The 16092-nt window shown below is 45.3% G+C and overlaps 1 protein-coding gene across 1 annotated transcript; it reads left to right on the top strand.

The window, feature by feature from the left end:
• Positions 1–12744: 12744 nt before the first annotated feature.
• On the top strand, positions 12745–15210 carry LOC141047897 (uncharacterized). Its single transcript, XM_073543219.1, has 3 exons — positions 12745–13079; positions 13696–13807; positions 13966–15210. The coding sequence occupies exons 1-3, from the start codon at positions 13034–13036 to the stop codon at positions 14441–14443; spliced, it is 636 nt and encodes a 211-aa protein (XP_073399320.1). The 5' UTR covers positions 12745–13033; the 3' UTR covers positions 14444–15210.
• The last annotated feature ends 882 nt before the right edge of the window (positions 15211–16092 follow it).

Below are 16092 nucleotides of genomic sequence, written 5' to 3' on the forward strand. Positions count from 1 at the left end.
CGCTCAGGTTTATCCTCCTGAAATTCCTCCAGGGCGCGTCTCAAATCGGGCGAAATGGCAGAAAGAACTACCCCTTCACCTAGGATGGTAGTAGGCTCGGTCACATTAAGAGAATAAGCAAAGAAACTCCTAGAAAGGGCGTCTGCCTTAACATTCTTAGTGCCCGGAAGAAAAGAGACCACAAAATTAAAATGCGTGAAAAACAAGGCCCATCTAGCCTGTCTAGGATTCAAGCGTTTGGCCGACACCAGATAAATCAAATTCTTGTGATCGGTGAGGACCACAACTTGATGTCTAGCTCCCTCCAACCAATGTCTCCATTCCTCAAATGCCCATTTCATGGCCAACAATTCCCGATTGCCCACGTCATAGTTGCGTTCAGATGGGGAGAACTTTCGAGAAAAGAAGGCACAGGGATTCATCTTAGAAGTCACAGGGTCTTTTTGGGACAAAACAGCTCCTGCACCAATCTCAGAAGCATCTACCTCCACCTGAAATGGAAGTGAGACATCAGGTTGCCGTAAAACTGGAGCTGAAGTAAATCTCTGCTTAAGCTCCTGAAATGCTGAGACAGCCTCAGGAGACCAATTCAGCACATCAGCGCCCTTCTTGGTCAGATCAGTCAGTGGTTTGACAATACCAGAAAAATTACCTATAAATTTACGATAGAAATTAGCAAAACCCAAAAACTTCTGGAGGGCCTTCAAAGAAGTAGGCTGAACCCAATCATAAATGGCCTGTACCTTGGCTGGCTCCATTTCAAAAGTCGATGGAGATAAGATAAACCCCAAAAATGAAATCCTCTGTACACCAAAGAGGCATTTCGATCCCTTAACAAACAGAGAATTCTCCCTCAAAATCCGGAACACAGTCCGGACGTGTTCCACATGAGAATCCCAATCACTAGAAAAGATCAAAATATCATCCAGATAGATGATCAAAAACTTATCCACAAAGTCACGGAAAATATCATTCATAAAGGACTGGAAGACAGAAGGGGCATTAGTGAGCCCAAAAGGCATCACCAGGTACTCAAAATGTCCCTCCGGAGTATTAAACGCTGTCTTCCATTCATCCCCGTGCTTGATGCGAATAAGATTATACGCACCCCCTGAGGTCAAGCTTAGTAAACCAGCAGGCACTCTTAACTCTGGAGAATAAATCAGACATCAAAGGTAACGGGTACTGATATTTAACCGTCATCTTGTTAAGGGAATGATAATCAATGCACGGTCTTAATGAACCATCTTTCTTGGCCACAAAAAAAACCCCAGCACCTAAAGGTGACGAGGATGGTTTAATATGACCCTTCTCCAACGACTCCTTAACATAGGATCACATAGCATCATGTTCGGGTACTGATAAGTTGAAAAGCCGACCCTTGGGAAATTTACACCCAGGCATCAACTCAATTGCACAGTCATAACTCCTATGAGGAGGCAAAGACGCAGACTTGCTCTCACTAAATACATCAGAAAAATCAGCCAAATAATCAGGAATATCATGAGACTGAGGAGAGGTGGAGAAAACAGGAGCGTCCCTAAGAACACACTGACAACTCCAACTCATCACAGACCCAGATTTCCAATCCAAAACTGGATTATGAGTTTGCAACCAGGGAAAACCCAGAACAATAGTATCATGCAAATTATGCAGCACCAAAAATTTACAATTTTCTTGGTGGTCTGGGGCAACTCACATTGTCACCTGGGTCCAAAACTGAGGTTTATTCTCCGCCAAAGGAGTAGCATCAATTCCCCTCAAAGGAATAGGCGTCCGCAGAGGCATCATGGAAAAACCACAATGTTTAGCAAAGTCCAAATCCATCAGATTCAACGCTGCTCCTGAATCCACAAAAGTCTTTGTGGAAAGCGTGGATAAGGAGCAGATCAGAGAAATTGCCAAACGAAACTTAGGTTGTACACTGCCCACAGCAAATGTGTGTGCAAAACGTTTCTCTCGATTAGGGCAGACAGAAATAGTATGAGAGACGTCTCCACAGAAAAAACACAGCTTATTACGCCTTCTAAACTCCTGATGTTGTGCCCTAGACAAAACCCCATCACATTGCATAGGTTCAGACGTTTGTTCAAAAGGTGGCAGCTCCTCCCATGAAGTTTTACGTTCACTTAAACGCTGATCAACTTGAATGGCTAATGACATAGAATCATCCAGACCAGAGGGAACAGGAAATCCCACCATAACATCTTTTACGGTCTCTGATAAACCCTTCCGAAAGAGAGCTGCCAATGCACTATCATTCCATGTAGTAAGGACCGCCCACTTTTGGAATTTTTGACAGTATAACTCTGCAGAATCCTGACCCTGGTTTAATGCCAACAGGGTTCTCTCAGCTTGATCAACAGCATTAGGTTCAGCATACAACAACCCCAAGGCTTGAAAAAATGCATCCACATTAGTCAGAATAGGATTTTCAGGTGTGAGAGAAAAAGCCCAATCCTGGGGATCGCCGCGCAGCAAGGAGATGACAATTTTAACCTGCTGCACAGAGCTCCCCGATGAGTTAGGCTTCAAGGCCAGAAATAATTTACAATTATTCTTAAAATTCAGAAATTTAGACCGATCCCCAGATAACACATCAGGAGTAGGGATCTTAGGTTCAGCAGCATGTGACTGAATGAAATAGGTGGAAATTCCCTGTACTTCAGCAGCAAGTTGCTCCACATGATCAGACAATTGCTTAATCTCCATTAGGAAAAAAAAAATCCTCCTACGGCCCCAGAAAAAAAAGAGGAAAAAATAAATTAAAAAAAAAAATTCTGACACTTTTTTTTTCTTTCTTTAACAACTTTTTCCTGCTTTTGAGTACCCTTGAATCTGCGGTATGGCTAGTGATTCTGTTATGAATGGGTCACCGAGGAGAAAAAAACAAAACAAGCTAAGTCACAGAAAACTAGAGAGGTTGGTAACTATGCAGATTGCAGATCCCTGATCCTAACCACACAACTAGCAGCAGCCGTGGAGCGTACCTACAATGTTCCTAGACGCTTCGTCACAGCCGGAGGACTAAATAAGCCTGAAGCGTGAAAAGGGGAAAACTAACTGCCCCAGAGCAGACCCCAAAGGAAAGACAGCCCCCACACATGTATTGAAGGGGAAACAAGATGAAAGCACAAACACAGGCAGGACAATAGGCTGAGCAAACGATGGGGCCCAAACTAACTAGAAAGGAAAGGAAAGACACTGTCTGCAATCTGCAAAAAACCCTACAAAAATAATGTCCAACACTTCTGATAGCAACATTAACCCTGAAGTCACTAGACTTCTCCCACTATATCAGCACTCTGAAATATTCTGAGACAGAGCAAAAAGTGGCCAATCTAGTAAGGGACAAAAAGCAAATTGGCAAATACAGATAAATAAGAGTGGAAATTCAGTGCAGCCCCAGCCGGGGCTGGCTGACCACACAAAAAACTGAATAGACCAACAAAATCAAGTGTGAACATTAGCAGAAAAACTTAGCTTTAGATGACTGGAACAGAGCTGAATACCAAGACCTGACAAGCCAGAAGGAATCACCAGCACCAGAATAGGGAGTCGGCTGTCTTAAATCCAGTCTGAGATTCCTGAGGTCCAATTGTCATCCTCATTATCAGGTGGCAGATCTCTACTGATTAAATCAGCCTCACTACCTCCTGTTACCACCAGACGGAGTCTGGAAGGAGAACTCACAACTGGTGGACCAGAGAATAAACTCACAACACAAGGCTCCCTCTGGTGGATACTGCTGGTAGTGGAGCTTGTCAACATGATGTTAACCCAACAGCTGCAGAGGATAATTGGAGGAGTGGGGGTAATGACTGGGACTACATAAGCGAGCAGACTTCTCAGTGACTGCCGGTGATATTCCTTTCTTTGCTTACTGAGGATTTCTGCCTCCTGCCTGATCCTGCATTTTTTCAGCTAAGTGTCATTTGCTTAACCCTTTGCATCTGATTTTGCCTTGCTGTCGGGGTAAGCTTGTTCCCCCTGGGGCTGCTGGCTCCTGCCCTATATTTTTGTATCTTGTGTTTGTTTGCTCAGTCCCCTGCTGTATTAGCCTGTTGCTAGCTGCCAGTTCACACCTGAGTGCTGATATAGTGGGGGCGAGGTTGTGCAAGCCTCAGTAATTTTGTACATCAGTCGTGTTGGAATTGTTAGGGTTTTTGCGTGATTGCAGACAGTGCCTTTTCTGTCCTGTCCTATCTGGTCAGTGTGGGCCCCATCATTAGCTCAGTCTATTTTCTGTCTGTGTTTATGTTTTATCTTGTCTCACCGACAATATATGTTTGAGGGCTGTCTATTCCTTTGGGGATCTATTCTGGGGCAGTTTAGATTTCACCTTTCTGTCTTTAGGCTTAGTTAGTCCTCCGGCTGTGACGAAGCATCTAGGGCAACGTAGGAATGCTCCACGGCTACTGCTAGTTGTGTTGTTAAGATCAGGGGTCTGCAATCCGCTGAGCGACCAACCTCTCTGGTGTTCTGGTGGCATAGCCTATTGCGCTCTCCTCTTCGGTCACCTATTCATAACAGCATCACCAGCCTAACTGTAGATTCTATGGTACTCAAAAGAAGGAAAGAATTGCAAAAAAACAAAAACAAAAAGGTGTCAGAATTTTTTATATATTTTTTCCTCTTTTTTCTCTGGGGCCGTAGGAGGATTTTTTCCTTAATGGAGACTAGGCAATTGTCCGATCGTGTTGAGCAACTCGCTGCGGAAGTATGGAGAATTTCTGCTTATCTCGCCCAATCATCTGTAGTAGAACCAAAGATCCCTACTCCTGTTTTTTGGGGATCGGACTAAATTTCTGAACTTTAAGAACAATTGTAAACTATTTCTTGCTTTGAAGCCTAACTCCTCGGGGAGCTCGGTGCAGCAGGTACAATTTGTCATTTCCCTGCTGCGCGGCGATCCCCAGGACTGGGCCTTTTCTCTGATATCTGGAGATCCTATTCTGGCTAATGTAGATGCATTTTTCAAGCCCTAGGGTTATTGTACGATGAGCCTAATGCTATTGATCAAGCTGAGAAAACCTTATTGGTATTAAAACAGGGTCAAGATGCTGCTGAGTTATATTGTCAGAAATTCTGAAAGTGGGCAGTCCTTACTAAATGGAATGATGATGCCCTAGCAGCTCTCTTTCGGAAAGGTCTGGCAGAATCCGTAAAAGATGTTATGGTGGGATTCCCTGTCCCTTCTGGTCTTGATGACTCTGTCGTTGGCCATTCAAGTTGATCGACGTTTATGAGAACGTAAAACTATGTGAGAGGAGGTGCCACCTTTCGAACAAACCTCTGAACCCATGCAGTGTGATAGGGTTTTGTCTATGGTGCAACGTCAAGAGTTTAGAAGGTGTAATAAGTTATGCTTCTTTTGTGGAGATGCTTCCCATGCTATTTCAGTCTGCCCTAAATGAGAGAAACGTTTTGCTCACTCATTTGGGATGGGCAGTGTGCAGCCTAAGTTGCTTTTGGCTGTTACCTTGATCTACTCCTTGTCTACATTTTCCGCTAAGGCATTTGTGGATTCAGGAGCAGCTTTGAATCTGATGGATTTTGACTTCGCTAAGCGTTGTGGTTTTCCTATGGTACCCCTGCGGACCCCTATTCCTTTGAGGTGTATTGATGCTACCCCTTTGGTGGAGAATAAACCCCAGTTTTGAACCCAGGTGATTATGCCGGTCACCCTGGACCACCAAGAGAATTGTAAATTTTTGGTGTTGCATAATTTATAAGATATTATTGTACTAGGCTTTCTGTGGTTGCAGGCCCATAATCCTGTGTTGGATTGGAAATCTGTGTCTGTGGTGAGTTGGGGTTGTCAATGTGCTCTTGGTGACACTCCTGTTTTCTCCACCTCTCCCCAGTCTCAAGATGTTCCTGACTATTTGGCTGATTTTTCTGATGTATTTAGTGAGAGTAAGTCCGTGTCTTTGCCTCCTCATAGGAGTTATGATTGCGCAATTGAGTTGATGCCCGGGTGTAAATTTCCCAAAGGTCGGCTTTTCAACTTTTCGGTACCTGAACATGATGCTATGCGATCTTATATCAGGGAGTCATTAGAGAAGGGTCATATAAGACCATCCTCTTCACCTTTAGGTGCTGTTTTTTTGTGGCCAAGAAAGATGGCTTATTAAGGCCATGTATTGACTATCGCTCCCTTAATAAGATCACTGTTAAATATCAGTATCCTTTGCCCCTGATTTCTGATTTATTTTCCAGGGTCAAAAGTGCTTGTTGGTTTACCAAACTTGACCTTAGGGTGGCGTATAATCTTATTCGCATCAAGCATGGGGATGAATGGAAGACGGCTTTTAATACTCCGGAGGGACATTTTGAGTACCTGGTGATGCCTTTTGGGCTCACAAATGCCCCTTCCGTCTTCCAGTCTTTTATGAACGATATTTTCCGGGACTTTGTGGATAAGTTTTTGATCATTTATCTGGATGATATTTTGATTTTTTCCAGTGATTGGGAGTCTCATGTGGAACATGTTCAGACTATGTTCCGGATCTTGAGAGAAAATACTCTGTATGTTAAAGGATCGAAATGTCTCTTTGGTGTACAGAGGATTTCATTTTTGGGATTCATTTTGCCCCCCGTCTGCTATTGAAATGGACCCGGCCAAGGTACAGGCCATCTATGATTGGGTTCAGCCCACTTCTCTGAAGGCTCTTCAGAAATTTTTGGGTTTTTCTAATTTCTATCGTAAATTTATTAGTAATTTTTCTGGTATTGTTAAACCACTGACGGATTTGACCAAAAAAGGCGCTGATGTGGTGAATTGGCCTCCAGAGGCAGTCTCAGTGTTTCAGGAGCTTAAGCTCCTTCTGTTCCGGTTCTGCGGCAACCTAATGTTTCACTCCCATTTCAGGTGGAGGTAGATACTTCTGAGATTGGTGCAGGAGCCGTTTTGTCTCAAAGGGATCCGGTAACCTCTAAGATGAATCCCTGTGCCTTCTTTTCTCGAAAATTTTCCCATCTGAATGTAACTATGACGTGGGGAATCGGGAGTTGTTGGCCATGAAGTGGGCATTTGAAGAGTGGAGACATTGGTTGGAGGGAGCTAGACATCAAGTTGCAGTCCTTACCGACCACAAGAATTTGATTTATCTTGAATCAGCCAAGCACTTGAATCCTAGACAAGCTAGGTGGGCCTTGTTTTTCTCGCATTTTAATTTTGTGGTCACCTTTCTTCCTGGCACTAAGAATGTTAAGGCGGACGCCCTTTCTAGGAGTTTCTTTGCGGATTCTCTTGATGTGACCGAGCCTACTTCCATTCTAGGTGAGGGTGTTGTTCTTTCTGCCATTTCACCCAATTTGAGACTTGCCCTGGAGGAATTTCAGGAGGACAAACCTGAACGATGCCCTGTGGGGAAATTGTATGTCACTGACCACTGGAGGAATAGAGTGATGGCTGAAATTCATTGCTTCGCGCTGGCTGGTAATCCGGGTATTTTTGGTACCAGAGATTTGGTGAGTCGGTCCTTTTGGTGGCCTGCCTTATCTCGTGATGTCAGGAATTTTGTCCAGTCCTGTGGGACTTGTTCCAGGTCCAAGTCCTGTTCTCGTTCAAGTGGTTTGTTGATGCCCCTGCCGGTGCCCAGCAGGCCATGGACCCATATTACAATGCATTTTATTTCTGATCTTCCTGTCTCTCAGAGAATGACTGTTATCTGGGTGATTTGTGATAGATTTTCCAAGATGGTCCATCTTGGACCACTCCCGAAGTTGCCATCTTCGTCTGAGTTGGTGCCCCTGTTTTTACAACAGGTGGTTCGTTTGCACGGGATTCCTGAGAACATTGTGTCCGACAGAGGAGTCCAGTTTGTTTCCAGATTTTGGAGGGCCTTTTGTTCTAAACTGGGAATTCAGTTATCATTCTCCTCTGCATTTCATCCTCAGACCAATGGACAATCTGAGAGAACAAACCAGACTTTGGATTCCTATTTGAGATGTTTCATATCTGCTGATCAGGATGACTGGGTCTCATTTCTGCCATTGGCTGAATTCACTCTAAACAATAGAGCTAGTTCCGCCACTTTGATGTCTCCATTTTTCTGTAATTTTAGTTTTCATCCTCGATTTTCTTCGGGGCAGGTGGAGGCTTCTGCGTGCCCAAGTGTGGATTCTGTGGTGGACAGAATGCAGCAGATTTGGGACCAAGTAGTGGACAAGTTGTCCCACTCTCAGGAAAAGGCCCAATGGTTTTCCAACTGGCATAGGACCTTTGGTCCCTGGTTCAAAGTGGGTGATATGGTTTGGTTGTCCTCAAAAAATATTCCGATGAAGGTTGCGTCTCTAAAATTCAAGCCAAGGTTCATTGGACCTTATAAGATTTTGGAAATCCTTAACCCCGTTTCTTTCCGTTTAGCTCTTCCAGGTACGTTCAAGATTAATAATGTTTTTCACAAATCATTGTTGAAAAGGTTTGTGGGGCCTGTAGTTCCTGTGGCGGCGCCCCCTGACCCTGTATTGGTTGAGGGTAATTTGGAGTATGAGGTAGAGAAAATATTGGACTCTCGTCTGGCTAGACGGAGACTCCAGTACTTGGTCAAGTGGAAAGGTTATGGCCAGGAAGATAATTCTTGTCTCTCTGCTTCCGATATTCATGCCGAGAGATTGGTTCGTGCTTTTCACCGGGCCCATCCTGATCGGCCTGGTGGTATGGATGAGGGTTTGGTGACCCCTCCTCAAGAGAGGGTACTGTTGTGAACTCTCTTAATCCGACTTTTGAGGCAAGGCTCCCTCTGGTGGATACTGCTGGTAGTGGAGCTGGTCAACATGATGTTAACCCAACAGCTGCAGAGGATAATTGGAGGAGTGGGGGTAGTGACTAGGACTACAATAGCGAGCAGACTTCTCTCAGTGACTGCCGGTGATACTCCTTTCTTTGCTTACTGAGGATTTCTGTCTCCTGCCTGATCCTGCATTTTTTCAGCTAAGTGTCATTTGCTAAACCCTTTGCATCTGATTTTGCCTTGCTGTCAGGGGTCAGCTTTGTCCCCCTCGGGCTGCTGGCTCCTGCCCTGTATTTTTGTATCTTGTGTTTGCTTGCTCAGTGCCCTGCTATATTAGCCTGTTGCTAGCCGCCAGTTCACACCTGAGTGCTTATATGGTGAGGGCGAGCTTCAGTATTTTTGTACATCAGTTGTGTTGGAATTGTTAGGGTTTTTGCGTGATTGCAGACAGTGCCTTTTCTGTCCTGTCCTATCTAGTCAGTGTGGGCCCCATCATTTGCTCAGTCTATTTTCTGTCTGTGTTTGTGTTTTATCTTGTCTCACTGACAATATATGTTTGGGGGCTGTCTATTCCTTTGGGGATCTGCTCTGGGGCAGTTTAGATTTCACCTTTCTATCTTTAGGCTTAGTTAGTCCTCCGGCTGTGACGAAGCATCTAGGGCAATGTAGGAACGCTCCACGGCTACTGCTAGTTGTGTTGTTAAGATCAGGGGTCTGCAATCCGCTGAGCGACCAACCTCTCTGGTGTTCTGGTGGCATAGCCTATTGCGCTCTCCTCCTCGGTGACCCATTCATAACACAGCCGCCTGTGCAAAGACAGTCCGGAACTTAGAGATATTGCTAGTGAAACGGGGGCCAGGGCTGTAGTCGTGGCTAACGGTGGCGGCTCTGGCGCACCCTGGCTTCCCGTTACATTGACACACTGTCCCTTCTGTAGTGCACTCTGTAGTTCACTTATTTGCAAGACGAGGTCCTCTCTGGACTGTAGACCTTCTTTCCTTTCAACATCAGACAATGACAGTCAGAGTCCAGATCTATTTTTAACAAAACAGCTTTACTCAGTTCATCCAGTTTAGTCACAGAAACAGCAAAAACACAGCAAAAAGGCAGAGATGCTTACCTGCCCAGGCCTCCAAACAAATGCACTATCAAGGTGCAGTGGACCCACATAGTTAAGATGGCAGCAACACAGGTGCAAGAATACTGATGAGACAACTGCTCACAGTCTACCCATCCATAGAGGGGGCAGTTGCTTGGTACATTAATGCACAATTAAGACTTGTATGTGGCGCTGTTCACACCTTGGAAATGAACCGCATCCAGGTTAACAGCCTTTAAGTGACGCCCTTCTATGAGATCAGGCGTGCGGCCTAGCGCTATCTAAATGCATCCCATGTAAACAGACACCACAGTTTACATGACCGAATGGGCCCAACTACACCCTGAAAAATAAAGTGCAAAAAACACATATAAAAAAAGTGAAGTATTAGTTAATATTTTGGCCAAAATATGCAAGCTCGGAACCCACATCACGGATCCTCACGCTTGAGAGTCCTATCCTAACACTAAACAGCAATAGCACAAAAAGATGACTTAGAAATCCTCCATAAATTCAAAAACACAGCAAAAAGGAAGAGATGCTTACCTGCCCAGTCCTCTTTTTGTGCCGACAGCTGATAGGGCTAAAATGGGGTGATAGATTCCCTTTAAACGATTCCGGACACAGCTGTCCCGTCCTGGCTCCCAGCTCTAACTGACTGACTCCAGGAAGCTCCCCAACTACCCTTAGTTGGCCCCTACTAGCCAGCTAAATCCTATTGGTCTAACTTAACCCTTATCCTATTCTATTGTGGCCCCCTTACTGGTCTAAGTCCTACACTTTTCCTTTATCTCCTCAACACATAAACACATGTACAATGCATTACAAAGTATAACAACATTATAAATCATATGAGGTATATCAGCTTTACAGGGACATAGGAACAAGTGCAAGGACAGAGGGGCACAAACTGGCCTCTGTACAACCCTTACACACCTCCCTCCTTAGTCATCCCCGACCATATAGTGCCAGTAGAACACCACTTTAATATGAAACACACATTTGTTTTCATTTATGAAACTTATTTTGTAACCATAAGAAGTCCTTTTGCGCTAAATAAGAGTCTGTTTTTTTAGTGTCCCCCTTGACCTTTTGGCCAGTAAAATACTTTAGGCAGTCGCCTGGTTACAGTTCTCCATGACCCGGCCTGATCCTTGTGTCAGCTATCTAGCACTACAAGTCCAATTAGCTGCAGACCATATTATACTGACGCGTCTTGCTCATCAGGTCCTTCTGTCTTTGGGGGTCTTCTCCCTCCCTCCTTTGCATGGAGTACGGCCCTTTAACGTATGTGTGCTGCTCTTTCCTAGGGACAAAATTTAGGTTACACATAGGAAACTAAAACACAGCGCAACATTCTCAAAAAAACTGAGATGGGAAAAAAACAACACTCAACGTTCAACCGTGGCCTGTACCGGCCACACTGCACCTGACTCCGGTGCTACAGGGTTCCTCTGCCCACAGGAATGCGGAACAGTCCCGTTTTCTCATTCAGGTGCAACTTGCACTACTTCTCCTTTAAGAGATCAGGCTCAGTTATCATTCCAGTGACGTTCATGCCGTGCCACTCTGTCCCACATCGGGCTCCACCCAGATCCCTCTTCTTCTTCCCTTCCATCACCCTCGCTATCCACGCTGCCTGCCCAGGGGGGATGGACTAAGGGACGGAACGCCTATGAATACGGGCCTGTGCTCCGGGGTTTGGGACCGAGTTCCACTCACCGCCTGCTCCGGCATCCCGGCCGCAATAGCTCCGTGACCATCAGACTCCTCTGGCACAGCTGCGGTAGTCTCCAGGTTAGCTTCTTCAAACTCAAGCTCCTCTGGTTCAGCCTCTTCTGCCTCGGGCTCTTTCAAATCAGTTTCTTCCAGCTCACATTCCTCCAGCTCATCAACCTCTTTTGGTGTACGACCATGTGCCAGAGCTGGCAGCTGCCAGTACTGCGCTACGCAGCTGGGCACAAGGTTTTTTTCTGGGCCCCACCCGTTCCAGGGTGGAGCCGCTTCCGGCTGCTCCACCCATTCAGCATCGGATTCTGCCCATTCTTCAGGAATCTTCTGCAAGGGGCCAGGCTTCCTTTTCTTCCATCATGCCCACCATGTGCTGGCACCGCTCACCAGGGGATGCATCTAAGGCTGGTTTCACATTTGCTTTTATTTGTGCTGCGTTTTTGCGCATACGTGCGTATTAGTTTTTTTACCTATATTTAACATGGGTGCGCATACTTGCGCATTAGCATGTGCATGTATGCGTTTTTCGTGCACTGCGTTTTTTTAAGATGTGCGTCCATAATTTCCAGATGCTACATGTTGAATTTTTTAGTCCGCCCAACCGCTTAAAAAAAATGCATGCGCATGTATGCGCACGTTTTGCCCAAAAAATTAACATTATTGTCTATGGGTGCGCATATGTGCGCATTGGCATGCGCGCATATGCTTTTTTTGCGCATGCGTTTTTTAGGTGACCATTGGCTAGACAGGTTATAAAAAACCCCAACTACAAAAACTTCATGTCTATATAAAAGTAGGTGTCTGCCAGAACTGTACCACAACTACAGAGACAGCCTGGAGAGCAGACAGACTGCAAAAGAAGACACCATTTTCAATTCCAGCTTCAGCGGCAAGAATGTGAGTATTATTACATCTAAAAATGTATACCTGTCCTTTTAAATTGGATATGCTTTGTATTATTTTTAGATGCAGTATGTCTTCGGAATCTGAATATTCACCATCTCGGCAGGAACTGGCGCAAGCAGACCGTGAGGTAATTATTTCCGTGTGTTTGGTAAGTATATCTGCTGCTTCTCAAAATATCTAATGTTTGTTGTTTTTTTTTCAGATATCGTCATCTTCAGTGGACGCGACTAGTGAGGGCGAACAGCATGAGCAGCCAAGCAAAGTCCCGGTGGTGATACGGAATGTAAGTATCAAATGATTTGTAATGTCCTTTATTTTTTATCTTCTATCTTTCCTCTTTTCTGGATCTTTTTTAACTTTTTATTCACACAAAATTCGAATATTCTAATGAATGTTTTTTGTCTAGGTTCCACAACGGGATGAAGACGTCTACCTGGATAATGAGCACCTTATCCGCCTGGTCCAGGAGCGCTCCCCATTGTGGGACAGCCGTGACCGACTGTACAAGGACAATGTGGTGACCCAGCGGCCATGGAGTGAGGTGGCCGCAGCGTTGATGGATGGCTGGGACAGCGCCACTGCAACCTCCAAAAAGGCGTTTAGTAAGTATTTCCCTTGCTCTGTTATGCTGCAGTGACTATTGTCCTTGATGGCACTGTTGTGTTTCGTGCTAGATATATTCTAGCAGGAAACCCAACAGTGTCATCTGGCTCAACAGTGACTGCTTTGGGTATTGTATTGCTGTATTGTGCCGCAATGACTCTTGTTCGTGATGGCACTGTTGTGTTTCATGCTAGATATATTCTAGCAGGAAACCCAACAGTGTCATCTGGCTCAACAGTGACTGTTTTGGGTATTGTATTGCTGTATTGTGCCGCATTGACTCTTGTTCGTGATGGCACTGTTGGGTTTCCTGCTAGATATAATCTAGCAGGAAACCCAACAGTGTCATCTGGCTCAACAGTGACTGCTTTGGGTATTGTATTGCTGTATTGTGCCGCAATGATTCTTGTTCGTGATGGCACTGTTGAGTTTCATGCTAGATATATTCAAGCAGGAAACCCAACAGTGTCATCTGGCTCAACAGTGACTGCTTTGGGTATTGTATTGTTGTTTTGTGCCGCATTGACTCTTGTTCATAATGGCACTGTTGGGTTTAGTGATAGCATTTATCGTGCATCATACACAATTGTTAAATGTTGTTTGTTTTTCCAACAGTGATCAAAGTCCGAACACGTTGGTGCTCGATCAAGGACCGCTTCAACACTGATGTTCGTGCTGAGGGGCATGTTCACAGTGGTTCAGTGGCAAGGACCAGAACAAAATACCGGTACTATGAAGCTTTGCAGTTCCTAAGACTGGTCCTTGCCACCAGAGCATAAGTATTATAATTTTGGGGTTTTTATTTTTATTAATCTGTGTTTTTCTATTCCACAGCTGATGCTTCTTGTAAATGCATGATAGTAATGTTTTTCCTTTCTTCAACAGCACCTGGAGCAGCACCCTGCAACCTGGCCCTGGAGCGGTCCTTCATCGGACAACCTCGGACCTGTCTCAGCCATCCAACAGCCAGGAAGCACCTTGCACGTCTGCAACACGGACAGCTGCTGAAAAGGAAGCTGGTCAATCAGGTGTTTCCCTATCCCAGGTCTCTGCCACTGGTTATGCGGGCACTACCCGCCAGTGGCAGAGGGCCTTGGCCAGGAATGTCTTGCCCAAGTTTATGCACTTGAGCGAGGCCTTTAATGCCAGCCTCAAGTCGCTGTCAGACAGAGTGGAAAGTGGTTTTTCACTAATGGAACGTGGTTTTAACCACATGGAACACCGCTTCCACTCTGTGGAACAGCGCCTTGACCGTCTGGAGGCCAACCTCATTTTTTTTAGTAAAATTGAAAAGGGCATGGCGGAACACCTTAGTCCTGAGCAACAGCAGAGTGTGCTGCAGGCCTGCAACAATGCTTTCTAGCAGGCTATGCAGCATAATCGGTACGGGCAGCAGTCAGTGGTGTCATTTCCAACTGTGCCACCATTGACTCGCTTCACCTCACTACCAACTTGTGCTGCATACCACTGCACGGACACCTATTCAAAGCCAGGACACCCACCATTACACCACCACAAGTCTGAGTGCTGCTGGTCACTTCACCAACACCACCATGGCAAGCGCTGCTCCTGTCTGGAGCACCACCGCCACCCCCATGCATGCTTGGAGCACAGCCACCGTGACCACTCCTCAAATGTGGAACAGCCCTGCAGCCAGCACTATAACATGTACTAGCCCTGCCACCAACACTCCGCAAACATGGACCATCACTGCCGCCACCTGTCCTCCTGCAAGGACAAACACTGCCACCACCACCACAGAGCATCAGCAGCAGCCACAGCAGCAGCATCCGCAGCCACAGCAGCAGGCACAGCAGCAGCAGGCACAGCAGCAGCCACAGCAGCAGACGGGGGACCTACAATCCTTATTTGCCCCAAGTTCAGGCGGGGCCAACAATCAAGGCGGGCACTGGGCCCAAGGAGGTCCAGGAAGGCCAGTTTAAGGAAACAAAAAACAGTTAGGACCACTGTCGCTGAACCTCTGTTCTCTCCTCCTAGTGTGTCTAGTTCCATTCCCATCACTGGCCTCCCTTCCCCCACAAGTTTTGTTGCCCCTTCCCCTAGAACACCTTCATTTGCTATAAGCTGTTCATCTTCACTGCACACCCCCAACTTGCAACCATCTGTCACCAAACGCCGAAAAAAATAAAGTTTTTTATAATTTTTTTGTTTAAAAATAAATTTGAATTTCTGGTTTACCATAACAAAGTTTGATTAATATTTTTTGCACCGCCTACACACACTGCGCCATACACACAATGCGCCTTTAACTTTGCAAGGTGTCATTAAGTGTTTTGAGGATGAGCTGTTTTTACCATCCTCATTTCACTAATTGTTATACTAGGCCAGGGGGATGATAGATATACCTTGTAATTAACAACATACTCTTATTAAGTGTGTGTTCAATCATCTGATGGATAAAATACACATCATATCGCCAATACCCAGGCCTAGTATCATAACTATTTATCAATCATGGGCAGGTTAATACACATATGATTTTTAACCTGCAGCGTCACTTACGTACCAATATATTTCACGAAAATTAGCGATGCTGCTGTTTAACTCGTATGTGTAGTTACCTGCCCAGGTGTGAGAACATCATTAATTCACAGGTATACATGGGAAATTGTTTATTTTAATGTAGTGTAAAAAGACATAGTGCACTCGGTACAGGTATCCAAACAGGTTTTTTATTAACATACACACATGAAAACATTTTTACACCATTTCATCTTGCCAGTGCACCCCCCGTCCTACATCAGAGATAAAGTAGGCCGCAAATTTGTCCCTCATTTGGCCAACTTCAACGGATGACCTGAGAGGGTGCTGAGTGAATTCAGGCAATGGGTTAGGAGCAGCATCATCGAGTTCAAAGGTCGGGTGCTCTTTAGCCATCACAAAATTATGTAGAACCACACACGCCTTCACCACCTCATCCACTGTTTCAAGTTTAAGATTAATGGCTGTGCCGAGAATTCGTCATCTGGAGACAAGAATCCCAAAAGCACA

This window comes from Dendrobates tinctorius, unplaced genomic scaffold (genome assembly GCF_039654945.1).
Source record: "Dendrobates tinctorius isolate UK_male_01 unplaced genomic scaffold, ASM3965494v1 ptg000129l, whole genome shotgun sequence".
Taxonomy (NCBI): domain Eukaryota; kingdom Metazoa; phylum Chordata; class Amphibia; order Anura; family Dendrobatidae; genus Dendrobates; species Dendrobates tinctorius.